Source organism: Mytilus trossulus, chromosome 7, assembly GCF_036588685.1.
Source record: "Mytilus trossulus isolate FHL-02 chromosome 7, PNRI_Mtr1.1.1.hap1, whole genome shotgun sequence".
Lineage (NCBI taxonomy): Eukaryota > Metazoa > Mollusca > Bivalvia > Mytilida > Mytilidae > Mytilus > Mytilus trossulus.
Window position 1 is genome coordinate 46,961,807 of NC_086379.1, and position 12,672 is coordinate 46,974,478.

At 31.6% G+C, this 12,672-nt stretch overlaps 2 protein-coding genes across 2 annotated transcripts in view; both read right to left on the reverse strand.

Moving 5' to 3' along the window:
- Nucleotides 1–3,059, reverse strand: part of LOC134726452 (uncharacterized) — a 186,330-nt gene extending 183,271 nt beyond the window's left edge. Inside the window, exon 1 of the mRNA XM_063590857.1 lies at nucleotides 2,984–3,059. Within this exon, the coding sequence (XP_063446927.1) occupies nucleotides 2,984–3,059 (76 nt within the window). The remainder of the gene's footprint in view (nucleotides 1–2,983) is intronic.
- Nucleotides 3,060–7,939: 4,880 nt separating this feature from the next.
- Nucleotides 7,940–12,672, reverse strand: part of LOC134726453 (sushi, von Willebrand factor type A, EGF and pentraxin domain-containing protein 1-like) — a 59,294-nt gene continuing 54,561 nt past the window's right edge. The window contains exons 20-22 of the mRNA XM_063590858.1: nucleotides 9,451–9,690; nucleotides 8,915–9,166; nucleotides 7,940–8,157 (exon numbers count right to left, since the gene is read on the reverse strand). Of these exons, the coding sequence (XP_063446928.1) occupies nucleotides 7,940–8,157; nucleotides 8,915–9,166; nucleotides 9,451–9,690 (710 nt within the window). The remainder of the gene's footprint in view (nucleotides 8,158–8,914; nucleotides 9,167–9,450; nucleotides 9,691–12,672) is intronic.

Consider the following 12,672-nt stretch of genomic DNA (forward strand, 5'->3'; position numbering starts at 1 on the left):
GCATTTGACTAACAGGTCGAACAACTGATGTTTCTAACCCTGCTGACTGCCATTGGTGATTGCCAAATAAAATTGATCACAGGTTGTAACAAAATGGATCTTATTATAAATTTAATACGTCACAGAAAAAATCAAAGTGATGAATATCACTCATGGAAAGATTAGAACAGTAGTTTGAATTCTTTCATATTAAGGTATGGTGGGGGAAAATGAACATTTATAAAACACTATTACTGAAAATTGCATTTACAGCAGGTCTTTAAATGAAACTTGCTTTTCCAGTATGAGGATAAAATGAGCTCAAATTAAATAATATGGGTCTCTAAATTTGCACAATTTTATTTAAACTGCAGTTTATATCTTATCGAAATTATGTTGCCGGTTAACATGTTTCAAAAAAACAAAAAAATGCAAAAATTCTTCTAGTAAATGTTACCAAATATCCTTGTAAGACATAAATTTAGACCAACAGCTAAAAGCTTTAAAGTGCCAAAAAAAATCATCTAAAAAATTTTGTTTTGGGGTATTTTGTAAGTTGAAACAGAGGCCATATGGCATTGAAAATTAAAAGTTTTAGAGTGCCTTTTGATCAAATTTTCATGTATTTTTCAACACAGGGCATTTTCAATTTTATTTTTTAACGTAAACTAATTAAAAAACTAATGTTATTGAAATGTGGATTCTTTCTTGATTACAAAAATATATATTTACTTCTAATAAAAATTCAAATGACTAAAATAGACATAATGATTGATGGGAAATAATCTAATAAACAATGTTTTTTTTAATTAAAAGTTTATAAATTTTAAAACTGTTTCAAGCCAATTCCTGATAAAAAAAAGTGAACTAATCTAAATTGTTGATTAATTACAGATGATTATTGGAAATTTATCAAGTACATAATAGGCCATACTTGAATACCTTTTATATATTCATATTTATATTCATATTTCATTTTTTTTAAGATCTTGCTAATCCATTTATCATTTATCTTTCAGATACAATTTACAGAATTACTTTATGTAATGTAGATCAAAAGTAATTGGCAATAAATAAATCTATCATCCTTATAAATATCAAACAAATAATACACACATTTGTGTAATCAATTATGAGTTCAACTACTTGTGTATTAAGAATTAGATGCATATTGGAGTGGTCTACAATTATGTAAGACTGATGTAGATAGGTAATGTGGTCAATTTGATTGGCAGTTTAGGAGGTGGGGCATTGTAATTAAAAGTCCACATTGTCTCTGATTGTTTAGTGATAATGACAGTTGTCAATCAAACTAGTTGAATCAATACCCACTTACCTAATCAAAATGCTTTTAAATAAGCCTGCACATCAACACACATAATGACATACATTCTTGAATGAACTGCTCCAATAATATACCCAGTTTTTTTTAGTTTATTTGTGTACCATGTGCACATACATGAGAACTATAGGGAACTATATTTTAGTGTGAATACATTTATTAACAGTAGCTAACCTGTCCTGTTGTTAGGGAGGGTGGTGCCTAAGTAAAGATTTAGAACAAGTTCTAATCTTTCCAAAAATTGTTAACTTGTGGACAGGATGTTGTGCCACAAACATTCGGTGTCAATATTTCTTTAGTACACCATATCCGGATTTCGACAATAAATGTCTCTTCAGTGATGTTAGGGATCGAAACGGTATTTGGAAGGCCATATAAAAAGCACCCTCATTTTTAGAGAAAGTACCCTCATTTTGAGATTAACTCTTGAATTTTAAGAGTCAATATATAGGATGAACGGATCATATAAACCGGAGGGAAAATATGATACATGCCCAAACAAAAAATATAAACGAGTCTAAATTGAAAACTACGTTCAAACCTATGACTGCGTTGGATAAAAACCGCAATTTTTATACGTGTGCATGTCAAACAAATTTCGTTGTAGAAGGGTCTAAAAACAGCACAAACAACATTTTCCAAAAGACCAAAAGAGTGAAAAAGTATATTTTAACAAAACGCATTTGACTAACAGGTCGAACAACTGATGTTCTTTAACCCTGCTGACTGCCATTGGCGATTGCCAAATAAAATTGATCACAGGTTGTAACAAAATGGATCTTATTATAAATTTAATACGTCACAGAAAAAAAAAATTGTTAACTTGTGGACAGGATGTTGTGCCACAAACATTCGGTGTCAATATTTCTTTAGTACACCATATCCGGATTTCGACAATAAATGTCTCTTCTGTGATGTTAGGGATCGAAACGGTATTTGGAAGGCCATATAAAAAGCACCCTCATTTTTAGAGAAAGTACCCTCATTTTTAGATTAACTCTTGAATTTTAAGAGTCAATATATAGGATGAACGGATCATATAAACCGGAGGGAAAATATGATACATGCCCAAACAAAAAATATAAACGAGTCTAAATTGAAAACTACGTTCAAACCTATGACTGCGTTGGATAAAAACCGCAATTTTTATACGTGTGCATGTCAAACAAATTTCGTTGTAGAAGGGTCTAAAAACAGCACAAACAACATATATATATATGACATTGGCAGAAGAACCTTCTTGCAAACTAAAATTTGTCAACCATGATCATGATTTTTTTCAGGTATAAATGACATCCAAGTTGAGGAATACAACTCAAAAGTTCCAAATAATTATTCAAATGTGTGCATCTTTACAATGTTCCATGAATAAGGAAATGAAAATATAATTTCAAGAACGAGAACGGACTATTTTTCATGTACATTAGCACATAATTGTATCAAAGTTTTTTTCACAGTCGCAACTATGCAATCTAGACGAAGGGTCGAAATCATGTAGTTTACAGTGAACATTTGTTAAATTGTTGTGACCCTTTCATATTATTACCTCCAATTGTGAATTTCAAATATAAATTAACTTTAAAGCTTTCAAACGACCTGAACATTATTTCAGAAAGGTGTGTAATTGTTACTGCTTCAGATGAAATAATCAGCAATTCTTACTGCATTTTGAACTAATGTCAACTGTTGTCATTTTCTTGATGCCATTATCACACTGGTTTCCACTGCTTATCTCCATATTTGAAGAAGCTGTTGGTTGTCTAACAACATTTGTTGTACCACTTTTACACTGTACAGTGCCAGTATAATCTAAGAAATCAGTTCTGTCAAGTTGGTTCACTAGTAGTAGTCTACAAGTTTCTTTTTGTCCAATTTGGTTTGCATCAGTGTTTAGCAGTTTAATTGTAAAAATTGTTCTAAACTGCAAAACAGTAAAATCATAATTATAAAACTCATAAATACAATTTGTTATTTTTTTTAAAACAAGACCACTACTAGGAAAGGTACAATGTAAATTTTTTTAAATTTATTGTTCGACATCTTTATGACAGACAAACATCAATTGAATAGATGGTCAGACAATGGTACACCATAATATGTTGGTAAACAGGCATATAAAAATGAAAACAACTCTAATAAATTTATGTGTTTGAAACCCTTTTCTGGATTCACTATAATCATGAACACCCGAATATTTGAAAATTAATGATATTTAAGAACCAAAGCAGTTTTTACTAAAAAATCTTGACAGTACTACAGCATGACTACTGAGCTGGTGATACACATGAGAACTGATAGTCTAACAGCAGAGGTAATGAACCAGTGTTGTAAAAAAAATGAAAACAACATGTTATTAATTCAGGCGCCTGAAATGCTTTTCAAAATTTACCTTCATCTGATTTACTGGCATGATTTACAATTCTTATTCTACAATGCTTTGATGGTAATCTTACAAGTAAGACATTAGAATATAGATATGATAGAAGAGCTTTAATGATCAAAACATTGAATCAAGCCCATGGTCTCATATCAAGTGAATCAAAATTTAAATTAACCAGAATGAGTCCATAGTACATGAATGCCCCACTCGCACTATCATTTTCTATGTTTAGTGGACCATGAAATTGGGGTAAAAACTCTAATTTGGCATTAAAATTAGAAAGATCATATCATAGGGGACATGTGCACTAAGATTCAAGTTGATTGGACTTCAACTTCATCAAAAACTACCTTGACCAAAAACTTTAACCTGAAGTGGGACGAACACAGACAAAGAGATGCATGAATAAATGGAGGGACGCACAGACCAGGAACCCAAAAGCTTAACCTGAAGTGGGAGGAACAGACAGACAGATGCACAGACCAGAAAACATAATGCCCCTCTACTGTTGTAGGTGGGGCATAAAAATAAAATTTGTCCAAAGATCTACATTTTACCCGATGTTCTATTTTTAGACATTTGGTCATCTTGGTTAGCTGGCAGGGTAATTGGACACATTCATGTTAACTCCATATCCTATTGATGATTGTGGCCAAGTTTGGCTATAAAATTTGGCTTAGAAGTTTCAGAGAAGATTTTTGTAAAATTAAAAAAAAAAAAAAAAAAAAAAAAAAAAAAACGAAGATGACTTAATACACCAAGTGATGAGAAAAGCTCACTTGACCCTCTTGGCCATTTGAGCTAAAAATGACAATTTTGTATCAAAAATGGTTTGAGTAAACTAAGATAATAACAAGAGGCTCTCAAGGGCCAAAATTGCTCACCTGTAATTTTTTGCATAAATTTTTCATCCATGATTAATTTTGCTTTTCAATATGTATTAATGGGTGGTTTAAAAATGTCATTTAAATGTATCTGTCTTATTTTCTTCAAAGGCAAATAAAGGTATTTTTTTTAAACTAGATACCCCAATGATGATTGTGGCCAGGTTTGGTTTTATTTTGCCCAGTAGTTTCAGAGGAGAAGATTTTTGAAAAAGATTACTAAGATTTATGAAAAATGGTTAAAAATTTACTGTAAAGGGCAATAACTCCTAAAGGGGTCAACTGACCATTTCAGTCATGTTGACTTATTTGTAGATCTTACTTTGCTGAACATTATTGCTGTTTACAGTTTATCTTTATCTATAATAATATTCAAGATAATAACCAAAAACAGGAAAATTTCCTAAAAATTACCAATTCAGGGTCAGCAACCCAACAACGGGTTGTCCAATTCGTATGAAAATTTCAGGGCACATAGATCTTGACCTGATAACCAATTTTTCCTCATGTCATATTGCTTTTAATGATTTGGTTTTTGAGTTATAAGCCCAAAACTGCATTACCCCTGTGTTCTATTTTTAGCCATGGCAGCCATCTTGGTTGGTTTGCCGGGTCACGCCACATATTTTTTAAACTAGATACCCCAATGATGATTGTGGCCAAGTTTTGATTAATTTGGCCCAGTAGTTTCAGAGGAGAAGACTTTTGTAAAAGATTACTAAGATTTACGAAAAATGGTTAAAAAATGATTATAAAGGGCAATAACTCCTAAAGGGGTCAACTGACCATTTCAGTCATGTTGACTTATTTGTAGATCTTACTTTACTTAACATTATTGCTGTTTACAGTTTATCTCTATCTAAAATAATATTCAAGATAATAACCAAAAACAGCAAAATTTCCTTAAAATTACCAATTCAGGGGCAGCAACCAAACAGGTTGATGATTCATCTGAAAATTTCAGGGCACATAGATTTTGACCTGATAAACAATTTTAGGTAGCAATAAACAGTTAGGAAAAAATACTAAAATTTACCCTTATGAATTTTACCATCCCCTTTTCATTGCTTTCTTGCAATATCAAGCTTATTGTTTGTGTCATATATGGGCATATGTATGTAATCAGAATCTTCCATAGATTTTATATCCAGTATATAAAATGGTAAAATATAATTTTATTTTGGTGTATCCATGGCAACAATCTGCATTTATTTGTTATAAAATATTGCAAAAAGGGGGGGGGGGGGGGGAAAGATGTCACATATTTCCCCAAAATTTGGCTCAAAGTAGAATTTCAATCATTTGAAGTAATACCTTTTCTGAAAATGTGTACATATATCATTCAGCAAATCCAATGAAAATCATATGTCTTTCATCTCATTTTTTTGTAAAATTGCGTCAAAAACCTCGTGTAGAAAAATAGTGTTTGTAAACAGTACATAAATTTCTGGACCGATGGCCGGTCTAGCTATGAAAATACGGATTGTCAAACATAAAACAGGTTAAAAATAATCTTGATGGTCTTATAAACCATCTTTGAAGGCTAAATTAGCACTAATCTGTCTAAAAATGAATTTTATTACACAATAACTTTCCTATTTGAAAAATCCACAGGGGCCATAATGCGAAACTAAACTCCTAACTGTGTATTGCTACCTTATGCCTGTCAGATTTGCTCTAAATGATTTGGTATTTGAGTTATAAGCCAAAAACTGCATTTTACCCATACGTTCTATTTTTAGTCATGGCGGCCATCTTGGTTGGTTGGCCGGGTCACGGCAAACATTTTTTCAACTAGATACCCCAGTGATGATTGTAGCCAAGTTTGGTTTAATTTTGCCCAGTAGTTTCAGAGGAGAAGATTTTTGTAAAAGTTAACGACCCAGGACGATGACGGACGCAGGACGACAGACGCAAAGTGATGAGAAAAGCTCACTTGGCCTTTTAGGCCAGGTGAGCTAAAACAAAACAGCTTCTGTCAAGATTTCAATTTTCGAAGTCCGTATTTGAGCTTAAAATGATCATTAAAACTGAGAAACAGTGTGCACATGCTGAAATGTCTCGCCTTCTTTACTAATCATTGATATTATGTTGATAGTCCTAAATATAAGACTTTATTACAAGAGTCATATATAAAACTTAACACTAACTATTAAAACTAAACATTGACCAATGAACCATGAAAATGAGGTCAAGGTCAGATGAACCATGCCAGTCAGGCATGTACAGCTAACAATTCTACCATACAACAAATAAAGTTAACCTATTACTTATAGTTTAAGAAAAAACTGACCAAAACACAAAAACTTAACACTAAGCAATGAACCGTGAAAATGAGGTCAAGGTCGAATAAAACCTGTGCGACTAATATACAGATCATAAAATATTTTCATGCACCAAATAAAGTTGTCCTATTGCATATAGTATTAGCAGAAGTAAGCTGACGCTGCCATCCCATCACTATCCCTATGTCAAGCTTTCTGCAACAAAAATGGCAGGCTGAACGAATATCACAATCAAAAGAGCAAGATTGAGGAAATATGCATACATTTGGAAAATATATGTAATAATTCCACAGAACTCAGTGTCTCACCTAAATTTTTCTGTAAATCGAAGGTTCAACAAAAATAAGCTTCAGTCCAAGTCCAGGATGGTTTATGAATATAATAAATGTTTTATAATATTATAATATGTCAAATTATGGACTATACATGTACACAACTATATCTTACATCAAATCCTGTAGTAGTAGTCTGAGTTTTTGTAATTACTACTTCACCAGCAGATACAAATTGATTATTACATATGCTGAAAATCTCATTTATCAATGATACATTGTTTGCTAGGATTTTATCATCATGACCTGCTACACAGTCTTTAGCAAACTGTGTATCAGTTTTATAGACCACTTGTAGTTCTATAATATAGGATGGTTCATCATACTCTGAAAAAAAGATATGTAATGTCAATTACTGCAATAGTAACTTTAAGTTAGTTCATTTTATTTTTATATAAAAAATTTATTCACTGCTTTAACCCAAGTTGAGATTTCTTTCATTTTCAATTCTTGTTACTCATATTCTGATCATAACAATCTTAATAAACTAAAAGTAACGCATGAATAGAATATTATATATATCCAAAGGGGAAGTGGAACTAGAAAACTCAGCCCCGTTATGTCAGCAAGGCCTCTGTTTTTTTTATTTTTGTTTGAGACACAGAAACAAATAATACTTCCTGAGGTAAACAGAGCAATACATACTTGGATATTAGTAATTTTTGACACTAGGAATTAATTGAGGACATATACTCTATCAAAAAGATAAAAAGGTTTCTACATGAACTATATTTGAGTTAGCTATGCACTATTGTTATACTTATGCATGTATCTGGTGGTAAAGCTGGCATCCACATGTTTTGTCCAGTGCAGTCATATTTCTTTGTTGTGTTGCCATCAAAGAACACAAATCCAATATTACACGTAACTGTGCAGCTGATGTTACTAGAAGTACAGGTCACCGGCGCAGCATTTGATACACTGACTGGGAAAGACTCTTTAAAACATGCATCAGCTAGAGAAAAAATGTAAGATTTGAAAAATTAGTTAGCTAAATCATAATATTTCTTAATGTTTCACAAAATCTGAGACATTTGCCAATCTTATACTTAAGTCGATGCGTGAATACATGTTTAAGTCTCACTTGTTACTGAACATTAATACCATGAATTTAAAAAACATGAAAAAAATAACAACCTAACAAAGGATACAGTTTATTTTTAAACAATTTTAGTCATTTTATGATGATTTAAAAGTTGGTGCCTTATTTTTTCAATATGTCCAAATCGTACCAGATTCATGGCAACAACAAACTTGTATTGACTGTTTTTTTGCATTCACCTCAAGAAATTTTCTTAGTATTTTTCTAAAACGTTGAAGAACAGTTCAGGGAAGGTAAAACGGACAAATGAAATGATTTTAACGACTCAAAAAAGTTTAATTTCACAGACATTGCTAATGTTTCTTTTGATTTTGAAGACTAAATTAAAACTGCAAGTTTTAGGACAATACTTAAGTATGCATGAGTAATTCAAAAATTCATCTACAGGATTCTTTTGTCAGGAAATTGTTGGCTGTTTTATCTTATTACCTTTACAAGTCTTTGAATATAAAAGGTATTAGTTGCATTTATCAAATTAGCATGAAATCATTTACTTTTTCAACGGAAATCAAATAAGTCTGAATTTTTACACTAGAATTGAGAAGAGTCTTAACTGAAGAGTAATTAAATAATGATTTGTGCATGTGGTGTCCTTAAAACCACATTTTACCTTTAGTTTCTACAAAAAATGAACATTGGTCCTCAGCTCCCCACTTATCAATTGCAGTGACAACTACTTTCTTCTGCTCTGCCATTGCTGTATGATCCAAGGTAATTAATTCTCCAGGATTAAATGTAAAGGTTAAATCAGAATCTGAAGGTGTAACTGACACAACATCACTGACATTGAAGATTTCTCCAGTTGCTGTATCAATGTGTCTGGTTATATTCTGTGGACATGTCAATTCGTGCTTTGCATAATCTGTAAGATAAAAAAATAACTTTGTTTACAAGCTTTAACATACTTAACCTCAAAACATTGTTGACTATATCACAAGATGTGTATTTCAGTCTAATAAAGGTCATAGTGAATATAGTGGTTGTTTAGTAAATAAGTTAAATTGTCATTTTTCTTTGCATTAAACTTTTATATATAAATAAAAAACCACAATAAAATTTCTTTGATCTGTTCTCCCAAAGTAAGTCTGTCCCTTTTGCTACAAGTTTTTTTATGTGATTGCCGACAATTTAGCTTTATTATCTTACCTTTCACTCTAATCTTAATAACACAGTCTGCTTTATTCCCACTGAAATCCTCAGCAGTGTAAGTTATGTCAATATCTGAGTTAGTTCGGAGTCCACTTGGCCAGTACCCTCCAGGATTGTGTATATTCTTTACAGCACCAGAATTATCCATAGCTGTTAACACTTGGTATGTGTATTCTTCTGTTTTGTCAACATAAATAAGTTCGGAAGGACAGTTGGAGAAAACTGGGGCTGTTTTATCTAGAACAAAAAAATAATTGATATTCTTTAAATACAAATTCAATACAATACAAATTTTCATAAGGTATGAAGCAATACTAATTTTTAGCCAAATTAAATGAATATTGAATAAGTCAGATCAATACTAAACCTTAAAGAAACAATACATACTTACTCAGGACTTCCAAAAAATTATTTGACCCAGTGTCATGTGGTATTTTGAACCCCCTAAAAAGGTGAACCTGGGGTCAATGACCTGGAGGTCATTTTTCACATATTGTATTTTGAACCCCCTGTTTTTGAAAAAAAGTGTTGCAGATAATCTAATTTACAATTTATTGGCTATCATATTTTTTAATTTGAGATTTTAGGTAGGGGGTTCAATATACCGCAGGGGGGTCAAAATATCATGGCTATGTAAAATTTTCAAAATACATTTTCCAGCATATAAAATACATACAAACTGCTTCTTGGAGTATAATGACTTTTTCAAGGAATTAGAATAGCTAGAATATTTTGAAATTCAAGGTTAAGAGTAGGGGTTCAATATACCGCAGGGGGGTCAAAATACCATGGCTAAGTAAAATTTTCAAAATATCTTTTCCAGCATGCTTAATACATACAAACTACTTATTAGAGTATAATGACTATGATAAAAAGTAAGAAAAATTTGAATTTTTGAAATTCAAGGGTAGGAGCGGTTTTAATTTGCAGCAGTCGGGTCAAAATACCATAGCCAAGTAAAATTTTCAAAATATCTTTTCCAGCATGTTTAATACTTATAAACTACTTATTGGGAGTATTTTTACTATGTTAAGGAATTAGAATAGCTTGATATTTTGAAATTGAAGGTCTGTAGTAGTGGTTTCAATATACAGCATGGGGTTCAAAATACCATGGCTAAGTAAAATTTTAAAAATATCTTTACTTTGCCATGGTATTTTGACCCCTTGCGGTATATTGAAACCATACTACAGACCTTCAATTTCAAAATTTCAAGCTATTCTAATTCCTTTATGGTTTACAGTAGGGGGGTTTAATATACTGCAGGGGTTGTCAAAATACCATAGCCAAGTAAAATTTTCAAAATATCTTTTCCAGCATGTTTAATACATAAAAACTACTTATTGGGGTATAATTACTATGTTGAAGAGTTAGAAAAGCTTGAATTTTAAGACTTTTAAAAAAAAAAGTAGAATACACCAATAAGTAGTTTGTATGTATCTAACTTGGTGGAAAAGATATTTTGAAAATTTTACTTTGCCATGGTTTTTTGACCCCCTGTGGTATATTGAACCCCCTACTATAGGCCTTTAATTTCAGAAATTCTGGCAATTCTAACTCTTTATTGTAGTTAGAATACACCAATAAGTAGTTTGTATGTATTAAACTTGCTGGAAAAGATATTATGAAAATTTAACTTTGCCATGGTATTTTGACCCCCACTGCAGTATATTGAACCCCCTACTCATGACCTTTAATTCAAAAAATTCTGGCAACTCTAACCCTGTTAGGTAGTTTGAAAACACCATTAAGTAGTTTGTATGTATTAAACTTGCTGGAAAAGATATTTTGAAAATTTAACTTTGCCATGGTATTTTGACCCCCCCCCCTTTTTGTGGTATATTGAACCCACTCATCTAGACCTTTAATTAAAAAAAAATCTAGTTAAAATACACCAATAAGTAGTTTGAATGTGTACTTAACTTGGTGGAAAAGATATTTTGAAAATTTTACTTTGCCATTGTATTCTGACCCCCCCCCCCCCCTGCAGTATATTGGACCCCTACTTGAGACCTTTAATTTAAAGAATTCTTGCAATTCTAACTATTTTATGTCATAAGAATACACCAATAAGTAGTTTGTATATATAAAACTTGGTGGAAAAGATATTTTGAAAATTTTACTTTGCCATGGTATTTTGACCCCCTGTGGTATATTAAACCCCCTACTGTAGACCTTTAATTTAAAAAATTCTGGTATCTAACTATTTTATGTAGTTATAATACACCAACAAGTAGTTTGTATGTATTAAACTTGCTGCAAAAGATATTTTGAAAATTTTACTTTGCCATGGTATTTTGACCCCCCAGGGATATATTGAACCCCCTACTCTTGACCTTTAATACAAAAAAAAATCTGGCAATTCTAACTCTTTTAGGTAGTTTGAAAACACCAATAAGTAGTTTGTATGTATTAAACTTGCTGGAAAAGATATTTTGAAAATTTTACTTTGCCATGGTATTTTGACCCCCCTGCGGTATATTGAACCGCCTACTCTAGACCTTTAATTAACAAAATTCTGGGAATTCTAACTCTTTTAGGTAGTTTGAAAACACCAATAAGTAGTTTGTATGTATTAAATTTGCTGGAAAAGATATTTTAAAAATTATACTTTGACATGGTATTTTGACTGCCCTGCGGTATATTGAACCCCTACCCTAGGTCTCCAATTTCTGAAAATTCGGCTGGGATTTATATCTCTTAATTTCATCATCTCTTGCATAGAGGCTTTTTTTTTTATCTGATATTGTGCAATTTAATCTAAACAACATTCTGAAATTAATCCCACTTTAACAATGAACAACTTGTTTTCTACTGCAGACAGGGAAAGTAATATCAGTATTAATAGACTAACTTTTGACTCCGGAATTATAAAAAAAACTCAGCAGGTTAACTTTTCTGTGGTTAAATTAACAAGAGCCTGAATCGCTCACCTTAATTTTTTTGGTTAAATCTCTCATCAATGATTATTTTGGCTTTTCAATTTATTTAAATGTTTTTTGAATCGTCCTATTTTCGTCAAAAGCAAAACAAAAATCATTTTCTCCTATGTTCTATTTTAGCCATAGGAGCTATGTTTCTTGACATACAAGGAAATAAAATATAAAATTTATACTAGATACTCTGAAACTCATTTAGCCTAAGTTTGGCTGAAATTGATACAGCAGTTTCAAAGGAGAAGATTTTTTAAAGTAAGTCAACATGATGAACAAATTGTGA